Source organism: Mesoplodon mirus, assembly GCF_964341445.2.
Source record: "Mesoplodon mirus genome assembly, chromosome: 12".
NCBI lineage: Eukaryota > Metazoa > Chordata > Mammalia > Artiodactyla > Ziphiidae > Mesoplodon > Mesoplodon mirus.
This window is the reverse complement of record NC_138988.1, coordinates 48,362,572-48,376,094: the sequence shown is the minus strand read 5'-3', so window position 1 is coordinate 48,376,094 and position 13,523 is coordinate 48,362,572. Positions and strand designations below refer to the sequence as shown.

At 45.2% G+C, this 13,523-nt stretch overlaps 1 protein-coding gene across 1 annotated transcript in view; it reads left to right on the top strand.

The window, feature by feature from the left end:
* DLEC1 (DLEC1 cilia and flagella associated protein) overlaps positions 1-13,523 on the top strand; it is an 86,013-nt gene that overhangs the window by 2,295 nt on the left and 70,195 nt on the right. The window contains 1 exon segment of the mRNA XM_082639269.1: positions 337-487. Within this exon segment, the coding sequence (XP_082495395.1) occupies positions 337-487 (151 nt within the window).

The window sequence follows — 13,523 nt, the reverse complement described above, 5'->3', positions numbered from 1 at the left end:
TGAAGGGGGTCTGGGTGACACAACCCTTTGTCTGCCACAGGTGGTGTGTTAACTCATATTTGGTATTTCAGAGGTTAGATGGCAGCTCTCTTTACTGTGAAGCCAGTAGTCAGGAGATGGGGTTTCAGACTTGGTTCTGTAATTGACTTTACTATGAAAGCTTTAAGCCATTTCCTTCTGTGGGTCTCGGAGTTCAGATCTGTCTGGTTAGACCAGATGGTCTCTGCAGTTCTGTGACTGTTCTGTGCTTCACGGGAAGCCCTGATGCTGGGGTGGGATTCAATAAAGCTGTATGATCTCACCATATTTCTGTGCATCTGATCACCCACCTGCCAGATTCGGGAGCTCTATAAGCAGCGGCTAGATGAAGTTGAAATGTTGGAGAGACATATCATTCAGGCCCGCGCACGGGCCCTTGCGGAGAAAGAGCGGGCCATGCACCAGGCCGAAGTACAGGTCCTTGAGCCGTTCATCAAGATGCCTCCAGGTGTGTATGGATGAGCTCCTCTATGCCCTTCACCCTGACTCCCCAGTTGTTAATGTATTACTGTGTTTGCTTCATTACCTTTCTAGTCTTTTTCTGAACATCTGGAGAGTGAGTTGCAGATATGTTGTTTCATGAACGCAAAACACTCCAGTGTGCGTGTCTCCAAAACAGGGACACTCGCCTACATAACCAGCACACAACCCCCTAAGCCAGGAAATCAGCACTGATGCAGTGTTAACCTCCACTTCACAGATGGCATGCAGGTTTCACCTGCTGTCCCACAGTGTCCCTTTCTCCTCTTTGGTCTAGGATCCTGTCTAGGAAGGCATGTTACATGTCATTGTCATGTCTCATTTTCAGAATTTTCATTTGGCACAGTTCTTTGAACTTTTCCTGTCTTTCATGTTCTTGACTGTCGGGTTTTTCCCCAATTTTTGAAAATTATGGTAAACTACACATAACATAAAATTTACCCTCTTAACCATTTTTAAGCATACAGTTCCGTGGTATTAAATACGTTCATAATCTTGTACAAACATCGTCACCATCCATCTCCTTAACTCTTTTCATCTTGTAAAACTGAAACTCTATGCCCCTGAAACAATAACTTCCCATTCCCTGCCTTGCCCCAGCCCCTGGCAACCACCATTCTACTTTCTGTCTCTGTAATTTTTTTTTAAGTTACCATTCTGACCATTTATTTAATTTAATTAATTTATTTATTTACTTTTGGCTGCGTTGGGTCTTTGTTGCTGCATGTAGGCTTTCTCTATTTGCGGCGAGCGGGAGCTACTCCTCGTTGCGGTGCTCAGGCTTCTCATTGCGGTGGTTTTCTCGTTATGGAGCATGGGCCCTAGGTGTGTGGGCTTCAGTAGTTGTGGCGCACAGGCTTCAGTAGTTGTGGCTCGCCAGCTCTAGAGCGCAGGCTCAGTAGTTGTAGTGCATGGGCTTAGTTGCTCTGCGGCATGTGGGATCTTCCCGGACCAGGGCTCAAACCCGTGTCCCCTGCATTGGCAGGCGGATTCTTAACCGCTGCACCACCAGGGAAGTCCCTATAATTTTTTTTCTTAATTTAAGATTTTTTTCTGATGTGGACCACTTTTAAAGTCTTTATTGAATTTTTTACAATATGGCTTCTGTGTTATGTCTTGGTTATTTGGCTGAGAGGCATATGGGGTCTCAGCTCCCCGACCAGGGATCAAACCTGCACACCCTGCATTGGAAGGTGAAGTCTTAACCACTGGACTGCCAGGGAAGTCCCTTGTCTCTATAATTTTGACTACTCTAAGCACCTCATATAAGTGAAATCATACAGTATTTGTCTTTTTGCAACTGGCTTATTTCACTTAGCATAATGTCCTCAGGGTTCATCCATGTTGTAGCCTATGTCAGAATTTCCTTCCTTATAGGCTGAATAATATTCCATTGTAGGTACGTACCACATTTTGCTTTTCCATTCATCAGTTGATGAACTCTTGGGTTGCTTCCTGGTGTTAGCTGTTCTGAATAATGCTGCTCTGAACATGGTTATACAAATATCTCTTTGAGACCCTGCTTTCAGTTCTTTGGGGTTTATACCCAGAAGTGGAATTGCTAGATCTTATAGTAGTTCTATTTTTAATTTTTTTGAGGAATCACCATACTGTTTTCCACAGCGCCTGTGTCATTTTTACATGCCCACCAACAGTGCTCGAGGATTCCCATTTCTCTACATCCTCACCAATGCTATTTTCTGGTTTTTCGGTGTGTGGTTTTTTTTTGTTTTGTTTTTGTTTTTTGCGGTACGCGGACCTCTCACTGCTGCGGCCTCTCCCGTTGTGGAGCACAGGCTCCGGACGCTCAGGCTCAGCGGCCATGGCTCACGGACCCAGCCGCTCCGTGGCATGTGGGATCCTCCCAGACCGGGGCACGAACCTGTGTCTCCTGCATCGGCAGGCGGACTCTCAACCAATGCGCCACCAGGCAAGCCCCCGGTGTGTGGTTTTTGTTTTTTGTTTTTGAGTGTAGCCATCCCGATGGGTGTGAGGTGATAGCTCACTGTGGTTTTGATTTGCATTTCCCTGATTATTAGTGATGTTGAGTGTCTTTTCATATGCCTATTTGCCATTTGTGTATCTTCTTTGGAGAAATATGTTTTCAAGCCCATTTAAAAAAAAATTACTGGGGTATAGTTGATTTACAATATTGTGTTAGTTTTAAGTGTACAACAAAATGAATCTGTTATACATATACATACATCCACTCTTTTGTAGATTCTTTTCCCATATAGGCCATTACAGTGTATTAATAGAGTTCCCCGTGCTATACAGTAGGTCCTTATTAGTTATCTATTTTATATATAGTAGTGTGTATATGTCAATCCCAATCTCCCCCTTTTCCCTCTCCCCTTACCCCCCAGTAACCATAAGTTTATTTCCTATATCTATAACTCTATTTCTGTTTTGTAGATAAGTTAATTTGTAATCTTTTTTTAGATTCCACTTATAAATGATGTCATATGATATTTGTCTTTCTCTTTCTGACTTACTTCACTCAGTATGACAGTCTCTAGGTCCATCCATGTTGCTGCAAATAGCATTATTTTGTCCTTTTTTATGCCTGAGTAATATTCTATTGTATATATGTACCACATCTTCTTTATCCATTCCTCTGTTAATGGACATTTAGGTTGCTTGCATGTCCTGGCTATTGTAAATAGAGCTGCAGTGAACATTGGGTGTGCGTATATTTTCGAATTATGGTTTTCTCTGGATATATGCCCAGGAGTGGGATTGCTGGATCATATGGTAGCTCTATTTTTAGTTTTTTAAGGAATTTCCATACTGTTCTCCATAGTGGCTGTACCAGTTTACATTCCCACTAACAGTGTAGGAGGGTTCCCTTACCCCTACACCCTCTCCAGCATTTATTGTTTGTAGACATTTTGAAGATGGCCATTCTGACCAGTGTGATGTAATACCTCATTGTAGTTTTGATTTGTATTTCTGTAATAGTTAGTGATGTTGAGCACCTTTTCATGTGCTTTTTATTTTCTTTGGAGAAATGTCTGTTTAGATGTCCCACCCATTTTTTTTTTTTCAGTACGCGGGCCTCTCACTGCCGAGGCCTCTCCCGTCACGGAGCACAGGCTCTACATGTGCAGGCTCAGTGGCCATGGCTCATGGGCCCAGCCGCTCCGCGGCATATGGGATCTTCCCGGACCGGGGCACGAACCCGTGTCCCCTGCATCGGCAGGCGGACTCTCAACCACTGTGCCACCAGGGAAGCCCCCACCCATTTTTTGATTGGGTTGTTTGCTTTTTTTGATATTGAGCTGCATAAATTGTATATTTTGGAGATTAATCCCTTGGCAGTTGCTTCATTTGAAAATATTTTCTCCCATTCTGAGGGTTGTCTTCGTTTTGTTTATGGTTTCCTTTGCTGTGCAAAAGCTTCTAAGTTTAATTAGGTCCCATTTCTTTATTTTTGTTTTTATTTTCATTTCTCTAGGAGGTGGATCAAAAAGATCTTGCTGCGATTTGTGTCGAAGAGTGTTCTGTCTATGTTTTCCTCTAAGAGTTTTATAGTGTCTGGCCTTGCATTTAGGTCTTTAATCCATTTTGAGTTTATTTTTGTGTATGGTGTTAGGGTGTGTTCTAATTTCATTCTTTTACGTGTAGCTGTCCATTTTTCCCAGCACCATTTATTGAAGAGACTGTCTTTTCTCCATTGTATATTCTTGCCTCCTTTGTCCTAGATTAGATGACCATAGGTGCATGGGTTTATCTCTGGATTTTCTATCCTGTTCCATTGACCTGTATTTGTTTTTGTGCCAGTACCATACTGTTTTGATGACTGTGGCTTTGTAGTATAGTCTGAAGTCAGGGAGCCTGATTCCTCCAGCTCCATTTTTCTTTCTCAAGATTGCTTTGACTATTCATGGTCTTTTGTGTTTCCATACAAATTGTAAAGGTTTTTGTTCTAATTCTGTGAAAAATGCTGTTGGTAATTTGATAGGGATTGCATTGAATCTGTAGATTGCTTTGGGTAGTCTAGTCATTTTGACAGTATTGATTCCTCCAATCTAAGAACATGGTATATCTCTCCGTCTTTGTGTCATCCTAATTTCTTTCATCAGTATCTAATAGTTCTCTGAGTATAGTTCTTTTGCCTCCTTACGTAGGTTTATTCCTAGGTATTTTATTCTTTTTTTTGGCTGTGTCTGGGTCTTCACTGCTGTGCATGGACTTTCTCTAGTAGCAGCAAGCGGGGGCTACTCTTCATTGCAGTGCACAGGCTTCTCATTGTGGTGGCTTCTCTTGTTGCAGAGCACAGTAGTTGCAGCACGTGGCTCAGTAGTTGTGGCACATGGGCCCTAGAGTGTGCAGGCTTCAGTAGTTGTGGTGCATGGGCTCTAGAGGGCAGGCTCAGTCGTCGTGGCACACAAGTTTAGTTGCTCTGCAGCATGTGGGATCTTCTCGGACCAGGGATCAAACCTGTGTCCCCTGCGTTGGCAGGCATAATCTTAACCACTGTACCACCAGGGAAGTACCATTTTCAAGCCCTTTTTTTTCCAGTATGTGGGCCTCTCACTGCTGTGGCCTCTCCCGTTGTGGAGCACAGGTTCTGGACGTGCAGGCCCAGCAGCCATGGTTCATGGGCCCAGCCTCTCCGCAGCATGTGGGATCTTCCCGGACCAGGGCACGAACCCATGTCCCCTGAATCAGCAGGCGGACTCTCAACCACTGCGCCACCAGGGAAGCCCCAAGCCCATTTTATTTATTTATTTATTTATTTTTGCGGTGTGTGGGCCTCTCACTGTTGTGGCCTCTCCCGTTGCGGAGCACAGGCTCCGGACGCGCAGGCTCAGCGGCCATGGCTCACGGGCCCAGCCACTCCGTGGCACATGGGATCCTCCTGGACCGGGGCACGAACCCGCGTCCCCCTGCGTCGGCAGGTGGACTCTCAACCACTGCGCCACCAGGGAAGCCCTGGGTTGCTGTTTTTAACTTTGATTTACAGAGAGTTTAGAATGTACACCTAAGTAAATAGAATAGTATATGAACTCCCATTTACCCCTAACTCAGGCTTAACACATGGCCATTTCTGTCCCACTTATTTCCCCCCATGATATTTTAAACAAGTTGCATACATTATATAATTCCACTGTAAATATTTTAGTATGTATCAATAAAAGATAAGAAATGCTTTTGAAAAATAATGACATTATTATTACACTTGAAAATAGCAATAATACATTAATATCAAATATCCTGGAAGTGTTCAAAATCAGACCTGAGTTTTTGTTCCTGTCAGTTGATCTTTGAAAGTTTCCCATGAAGCCATAGATATGAGTTGAGGGAAAAGCACAGGAGCAAAGGACATAGACAGTCTGGACCACCAGTTGATGTAATTAGCATGTGTCTTTTGGATCTGCTCAGGCCTAATCCCAAATATGCCATTTTCCCATTGTACAATGGATTGCTCCTGTGCCCTCCCAATCTTATGACTCAGTGGATCTGATAATACCCAGTCAAGATGAGTAGCTCTGGATGAGTAGTCACTCGATGTCCCATAGTCAGTGCTGGGTCTATGCTCAAGCCCTATAGCCCATTTTTCAAATGATGAGTCATTCTCTTTCACAGTAGGCAGAGTTTTGCTCCAGAACCCTGCGTCTGTGTTACAGCTCTCCTACTGGGGCTTTCTAGAGACTCTCTACAATATTCTAATCCACTGTAGATACCTTTGGATTCGTTGCATTTTTGTGTGTCATGCGGCTTTAATGGTAGGGCAGCTTCAGTCATAACCTGGACGTGCCGTAGAGCTCTCTCTTGCTTTGAACCCCACTCAAAACTGATAGCCTTTCAGGTCACCTAATAAATGGTTTGGAGCAATATTCCCATGTGTGGAATATGCTGCCTCCAAAATCTAAAGAGTTCTGCCAATTACCACTCTTCTTAGTGGTAGGGGATACAAAATGCAGCTAGTTGTCCTTTACTTTAGAGATGTTCTGGCATGCCATTTATTTATTTAATTAATTAATAAATTTATTATTTAGGGATTTAAATTTAAATTCAGGGATTTATTGGATCCCTAAAAATTTCTTCAGTGTGTCAGTGTTGGACAGAGGGAATGAAAAGCACCCACCAAACTGAGAAGGCATCTTGAGAGTGAAAAATGAGGCAGGCAGCTCCATATAATCAGTGGATCAGTGGGTGAGATTGGGATCGGGTGGGCAATGACACAGAAGCATTCGCAGCTGTACTCCACACCGCAGAGGGGCCATTGGGATAATTTCATAGTTAACCTCGGGTATGGGGCTAGGTGCTTGGAAACAGCACATGCATTCCTAAGTTAAGATTTGTGAATGGGTGGGGCTTCCCTGGTGGCACAGTGGTTGAGAATCTGCCTGCCAATGCAGGGGACACGGGTTCGATCCCTGGTCCGGGAAGATCCCACATGCTGCGGAGCAACTAAACCCATGCACCACAACTACTGAGCCTGAGTGCCACACTACTGAAGCCCACATGCCTAGAGCCCATGCTCCGCAACAGGAAAAGCCACCGCAATGAGAAGCCCGCGCACCGCAACAAAGAGTAGCCCCCACTCACTGCAACTAGAGAAACCCCGCGCACAGCAGTGAAGACCCAACACAGCCAAAAATAAATAAATAAAATAAATTTACATTAAAAAAAAAGATTTGTGAATGGGTAACTAGTCTTGTGGGCACCAGGAATACATCAGGGGAGGTTTTTCATCATTGGGGGCTAATAGAGCATAGAGGCTACCTGGTGCTCATGATTATTAGGCAATATCTATTAACTACTAAGCCCTTGATGACAGAGAAGTGATTCACTATGCAGTAAAGTCCTGGGTAGGGTCATTGAAAGGAGAGGAGAAACTGTAAGGGCCCAAGATGGCCGTCAGTCATGCTAACAGCTATACAGTCAGGAGCCTGAATCTTCTAGTCTTACTAAACTACTTAACCACTTCATGATCATCAAGTCCAATTAGTAAGTCATCAGTATAGGGGACTGGCGTGATGTTGGGCAGAGTGTCAAGACAGCTGAGTTCCCCGCAGGCTCTATTGGTTAGAGAGCAGGAGAGTTAGCATGCTCTTGGTGAGACAGTGATTGTGTGCTGATGTCCTTCTTACATAAAGGCAAATTGCTTTAAACCATCCTTACCAAGGAGGATAGAGAACACACTTGCCAGACCAATAGTCACATGTCAGTGCTAGAAGCTAGCCAGTAAAGATACCACATTCAGTATGGCAGCTGTGATTGGGGCTACCACGTGGTGAAATTTATGGTAGCCCATTATCATCGACTCTGTTTGGCTTCTGCAGGAGCCAGACAGATGAACTAAATAGTTTATGAACCCTTATGTATCCATCACTTAATCCCAACAAAACTATCATCCCTGTATCCTTTAAGTATTTGACAGTGGTGCTAATCTCTGCAAGGGGAGAGGGTTGCTTCTGCTGACCTGGAGTGTTCAGCATTCTCAGGTTCATGCACCTCAGTGCCTCATTCCAGCTCTTTGAGTCTTACTCTTTTCCTGGCAGGGTCCTGACGGTGATACAGGAGACCTGTTGATGCTGTGCATTCAGTCTCCTTTGCTATTCTGCTACCATCAGTTAGATCCCATATCTGATTTTCACACTGTCTGCCCTGCAACTTAGAGGAGAGTCTCATTAGACATTGCCAGAGACTCTGACTTTCACGGTATGCCTTGAGTTGTTAGTTAGTTGACGTGAGCCTATAATTTTCTTCTTTTTGAAAGCTTCCAAAGCAGTTAAAAGCCAGCCAATCCTTATCATTACCATTGCCCCCATACCATTCAGGGGTCATAGCTATCACAAATGCCAACACTTCACCTTTTACCACATATGAGAATCTTAGTTATTTGATGCTATCATACGCCAGGAATTACCAGCAATGGAATCTTTTTTGCCATCTGACTAAAGAGTGATCCAGCTCCAAAATCCTATCCTGATAGTCTTCATTTTAGTCTGGAAGCAATTGTTTTAGCCAGTGTCTCCCAAAAGCAAAGCCTGGATCACATGTTTTCATGCAGGTAATTTATTTGGGAATGTGGTCCAGACAGAAGGTATGCAGAACAAGGGAAGTGGAACAGGGAAGGGAAAGATGATATAAAAGTTTGTCATTCAGTTGGCCTCCACTACGGGTGACACGTGCTCAGTCCCACAGGACCTTTTGAGGAGCCTCATGAAATGGATCTCAGAACCACCAACCGCAAGGAGATGAAAAGGGGAAATATATCTATTGGCTCCTGACCGCTGTTGGACAAGAGCGCCCCCCTAGTGTTAACTCCCTGTCTTAACCAGTCCAGGATGCTGTAACAAAGTACCATAGTGGTGATCATTTTGTAATGTATAAAAATATCGCAGCACTATGTTGTACACCTGAAACTAATATTATAAGTCAACTATACTTCAATAAACAAACAAACAAACAAAATTCCCTGGAAGTCACTTCCGCTGGAGGAGAAGGGGCTTGACACAATGGGGGGAGGTGCCTCTTTGCCTACACCTCTGTGGTCAGAAGCAGTCATCAGCTGTATTTGGAGGACAGGGTCCTTTTGGCTCACCCAGGCTCTCACAGACTGTGCAGGATGCCCCAGAAACACATGCAAAGATGCCTGCCCTGGGACTGGGAGTGAGGGGTGGGTAGCTGCTAGCATCCTAAGAGCTGAAGTCCACTGCAATTTCCTGTCCAAGCCTTGCCCTGGAAGTTACAAGTCTTCAATAGATGCCATGGTTACAAAACAGTTCCGTTAGACTGATTCTGCCAGTGCACCTTTCGCCTAGGTGGGGAGACAGAGTCCTGGCGCTTTACTCCCCATCTTCCCAGGGTCCTCTCTCTTGACAGTTCTTGACAGTTCTTGACAGGCCTCCCCCTCTGTGGCGTGGCTCTAATGTTCCCCCATGACCAAACTCAGGCTCGCGCTTGGCAGCAGCGCCATGCAACTGACGCTGTGCTCCTCTCACCGCAGCACGTCAGGAGGCCCAAGTGATGCTAGCCTTGATTACCTGGTCAAGTTGGTGTCTCCACATTAAATTCGCCATGTCGGATGATAATTGATTAGTGCTTTGTGGAGACGTAGTCCCACATTTGACCAATATCTTTTTTCCTCATCAAAGCTCCATCAGCACTCACTAAAAACTCTTTTCTAAGTCAGCCATCTCTCTGGCAATGCTTTCTTAATTTATTTGTTAAAGAAATTGGGTCATTTTTCCTGTACACTTGTCCATAGTCTGGATTTTGCTGATTTCAACATTGTGGTGTCATTTAACCTGTTCTTATGACCCCTGTATTCCTTGCAATTCAGTAGTTAGTTGTAGAGACATTATGAGGCTTAAGTTCAATTTGGGCGGCAGAAGGGGAAAGACCAGTTCATAGATGGTGCTGTGCACTCCCCTCAGGAGGTACATGATGTCTCTGTTTTCATGATATTGCCAGTCTTTGCCCAGATCTGTTGTTTCATTAGGGGTTATAAATTATAATGAAATGCTAATGATACTGAAACACTTCTATAAAGAGAAACTCTTCAGCAACTACTTTGATTACTCCAAGACAGGAGCAGAATTAATTCTTTCCCCTTATCTGCCAGTTTTTAAAATAATGAGTTGGTTTCCCTAACATCTGCCAATGATGACTAATGAGGTTTGGTTAGTTGGTTTTTTGTTTTTTTGTGTGTGTGTGTGGTACGCAGGCCTCTCACTGTTGTGGCCTCTCTCGTTGCGGAGCACAGGCTCCGGACGCGCAGGCTCAGCGACCATGGCTCACGGGCCCAGGCGCTCCGCGGCATGTGGGATCTTCCCGGACCGGGGCACGAGCCCGTGTCCCCTGCATTGGCAGGTGGACTCTCAACCACTGCGCCACCAGGGAAGCCCTGGTTAGTTGGTTTTTAATATCATTATGACCTCATAGGTTTCATAACTACAATTGTATTTATTCTTATTGATGCTCGAACTGTCCCATCTTTGGCCAATTGGAACATTTTCAAGTTGACCCCTGACTCTTTTGACACAACATTGGTTGTCTGTGATAACTTCCTTACTTTCTGGAATAGCCAGATGTTCCAGGTTCATCTTGTGTATTTATTGTCCCAGACCTGGAATCAGCCGTTTCTCTAAGAAGCCCTGGTTCCTTTATTCCGCCCCCTGCCAAAGTCTTTGATCTATCCTCCTACATCCCTGAAAATCATCATTTTCCAGGTTAGTAGGGACAGTGCTTTTAGGGTTGGGAGACCTGACATATCTGTGGCCTGGAGGGAGGGAGAAGTGGAAGATACAGTGGCTTCGGAAAGCATTACACTCATGGGGTCCTGCTGAGGACCAGAGGATGGGTAAGATGCTTTGCATATGTTATTCCACTGAATCCTTCCAACAGCCCTGCGAGGTAGGTTTTCTCTCCATTTTACAGGTATAGGAGCTGAGAGAGGAACTCAAGTAACTTCCCAAAATTCCCACAGCTCAGAAGGGCTGGGACCCAGATTTGAACTTGTGTCTGCTGTCAAAGCCCATCTCTTTCTTCTCTCAAGAGGAGGAGGAAGGCCTGTTGTCCAGGCACAGTGTCACACGGGTGTAGATGACTTCCCCTCGGGTGTGGCTCTGAGTGTGAGGCCCCATGCCATGTCAGGTCTGCCCCCTCTGAGGCTCAGCCCCATTAGACAGTGAACACTCAGTGTAGAATCCATATCTCCACCTGTTGCCCCTTCTCTGCGGCAGAGTCATGTAGCTGCCAGGCCCCCTCCCTCAGTCGTGGATTTAGGCAGAGATTATTGGTAGCAGATTCTCAGGAAGATTTATTGGTTGCCTGATATCCACTGAGTCCTTGGAGTCTGATACTATCCCTGTCTTTGGAAGGATTCTTTTGGCTAGAGATCAGGGGAGATTAAGTAATTATTTGTTTGTTTATTTTTAATGAAAGTGGAATAAAACATTGAGAACTGGGAAACGAACATCAGCCAGGAGACTTTCCCAGTGACCTTCATTTTTTGTTTTTACCCAAGATAATATTAAGTTGTAATCAGACATTATCCGCCCTGGTTTCTCAGCCTTCTGCTGGCAATGTTTCTCTTTTTTATTTCAAAAGTAGCAGAAGTAGAGACCTTAATCCAGTTCCCTGGACACCCCTCTGATCTCTGCTTCTCAGGGCAGGGCGAGGTGACCCAAGATCCCCTTTTATAACTTGGATGATTGGGGCTTCCCTGGTGGCACAGTGGTTGAGTGTCTGCCTGCTGATGCAGGGGACACGGGTTCGTGCCCCGGTCCGGGAAGATCCCACATGCCGTGGAGCAGCTGGGCCCGTGAGCCATGGCTGCTGAGCCTGCGCGTCCGGACCCTGTGCTCCGCAATGGGAGAGGCCACAACAGTGAGAGGCCCGCGTACCGCAAACAAACAAAAAGACAAACAAAAATAAATAACTTGGGTGATTGATGGTAAGGACATTCCCCTGAAATATTTGTTATTTGAGGCACAGAAGCAGACTTTCTCTGTTTGCTGTTACAAATGTCACATGGTGGAAAACATGCGTAAATTCTCCAGACAGAGGGAGAAAGATCAGAATTCAGCAGAACGTCCTGTTCTTTTGTTCCCTTCCCTTGCTGGTATCTTATCTGTATTATCTTTTGGGGAATGGAGCAGCCAACCCCTTGCAGAGCCGTGCTCAGAAGCAGGGTCCATGTAGGAAGCCCACCCTTCCCAGGTGGAAGAAGATGGTCACGAGGCCAGTTCAGGGTGCCCAAGGCTCACCTGGTCCATGGACCAGGCCTGGAGAGAAACTTCCCAAAGACCTGATAAGAAACTGCCACACCAACCCTCAGACACAACACTGAACTGTCCACACCCTGGGGGAGGACCGTGGGAGTAATGGTATCCAAAGACAGAGGATACATCTCCTTGCAGCATGGCCTTTGCCCTTTTTCTGGAAACTTTATTTTATCTTTTAATATTTCAAATAGGCCATCACCAAAGTACTCGGGAACTGGGCTGGACTGTGTCAGTTGGCATTGCTGCCACTCCCTGGTGAGGTCTCTGTATTGCAGAGGAGGGGCCAGGGATCCACATTTTCCCAGAATGGACCTTTTACCTGTGGTTCCAGGATCGGTCACTGATGAGAGACTCTTGGTGAGTTTTGGAAGGGGAGACCTCTGTTCTCCAGAAGCAGTAGCAGGCAGATGACCGAGCAGCTGTGAGTTTCAGAGCAGAGTCCAGATCACATCCTGAGAGCCCCCTGCTTCAGTGCTGCTGGCTGAAGTTGTTAATGATGAATCCCTTGACCTCTCTCCCACTTTGTAATCCCCTGCGTCAACAAGGGCCCTCGCGCCTTTTTTTGTCCGTGCCGCGTGACTTGTGGGATCTCAGTTCCCCAACCAGGGATTGAACCTGTGTCCTTGGCAGTGAAAGCGCAGAGTCCTAACCACTGGACTGCCAGGGAATTCCCTTAACCCCTTTGTATATGGTATACATAGAGTAATTCCTGTTTTCCTTGTCAAAACGACTATTACAGTAATAGGCCAAATTTCAAAGTTCTTAAATTAACATATTTGATGGAAGAAACATGTGCTCTTCACTTGTCTCACCTGTACCTTTGGTTATAGGGAACCTCCGGAGGGAAAGGCCATTTAAAGTCACCATGTTGGTTAATGGAGCAAGCAGTAAAGTTTGAAAACTTTAAAGTCTTCCATTCATCCTGTTTACTCCTTAATTTTTATCAAAGTAGTCGTGTACATGGTTGAAAAAAAAATCAAATCATTTCTAATGAAATATAAAAAGCCCCCACCTACGTATGTCATTACACATTTGTGCAAACCCATAGACTACACAACACCAAGAGTGAACCCTAATGTAAACTGCGGGCTTCATGTGACAATGATGTGTCAGTGTAGGATCATCAGTTGTAACAAATGTACCATCCATGGGGGACGTTGATAATGGGGGAGGCTCTGCATGTGGTGGGGGGAAGTGGGTATATGGGAAATCTCTGTACCTTCCCCTCAATTTTGCTGCAAACCTACCACTGCTCTA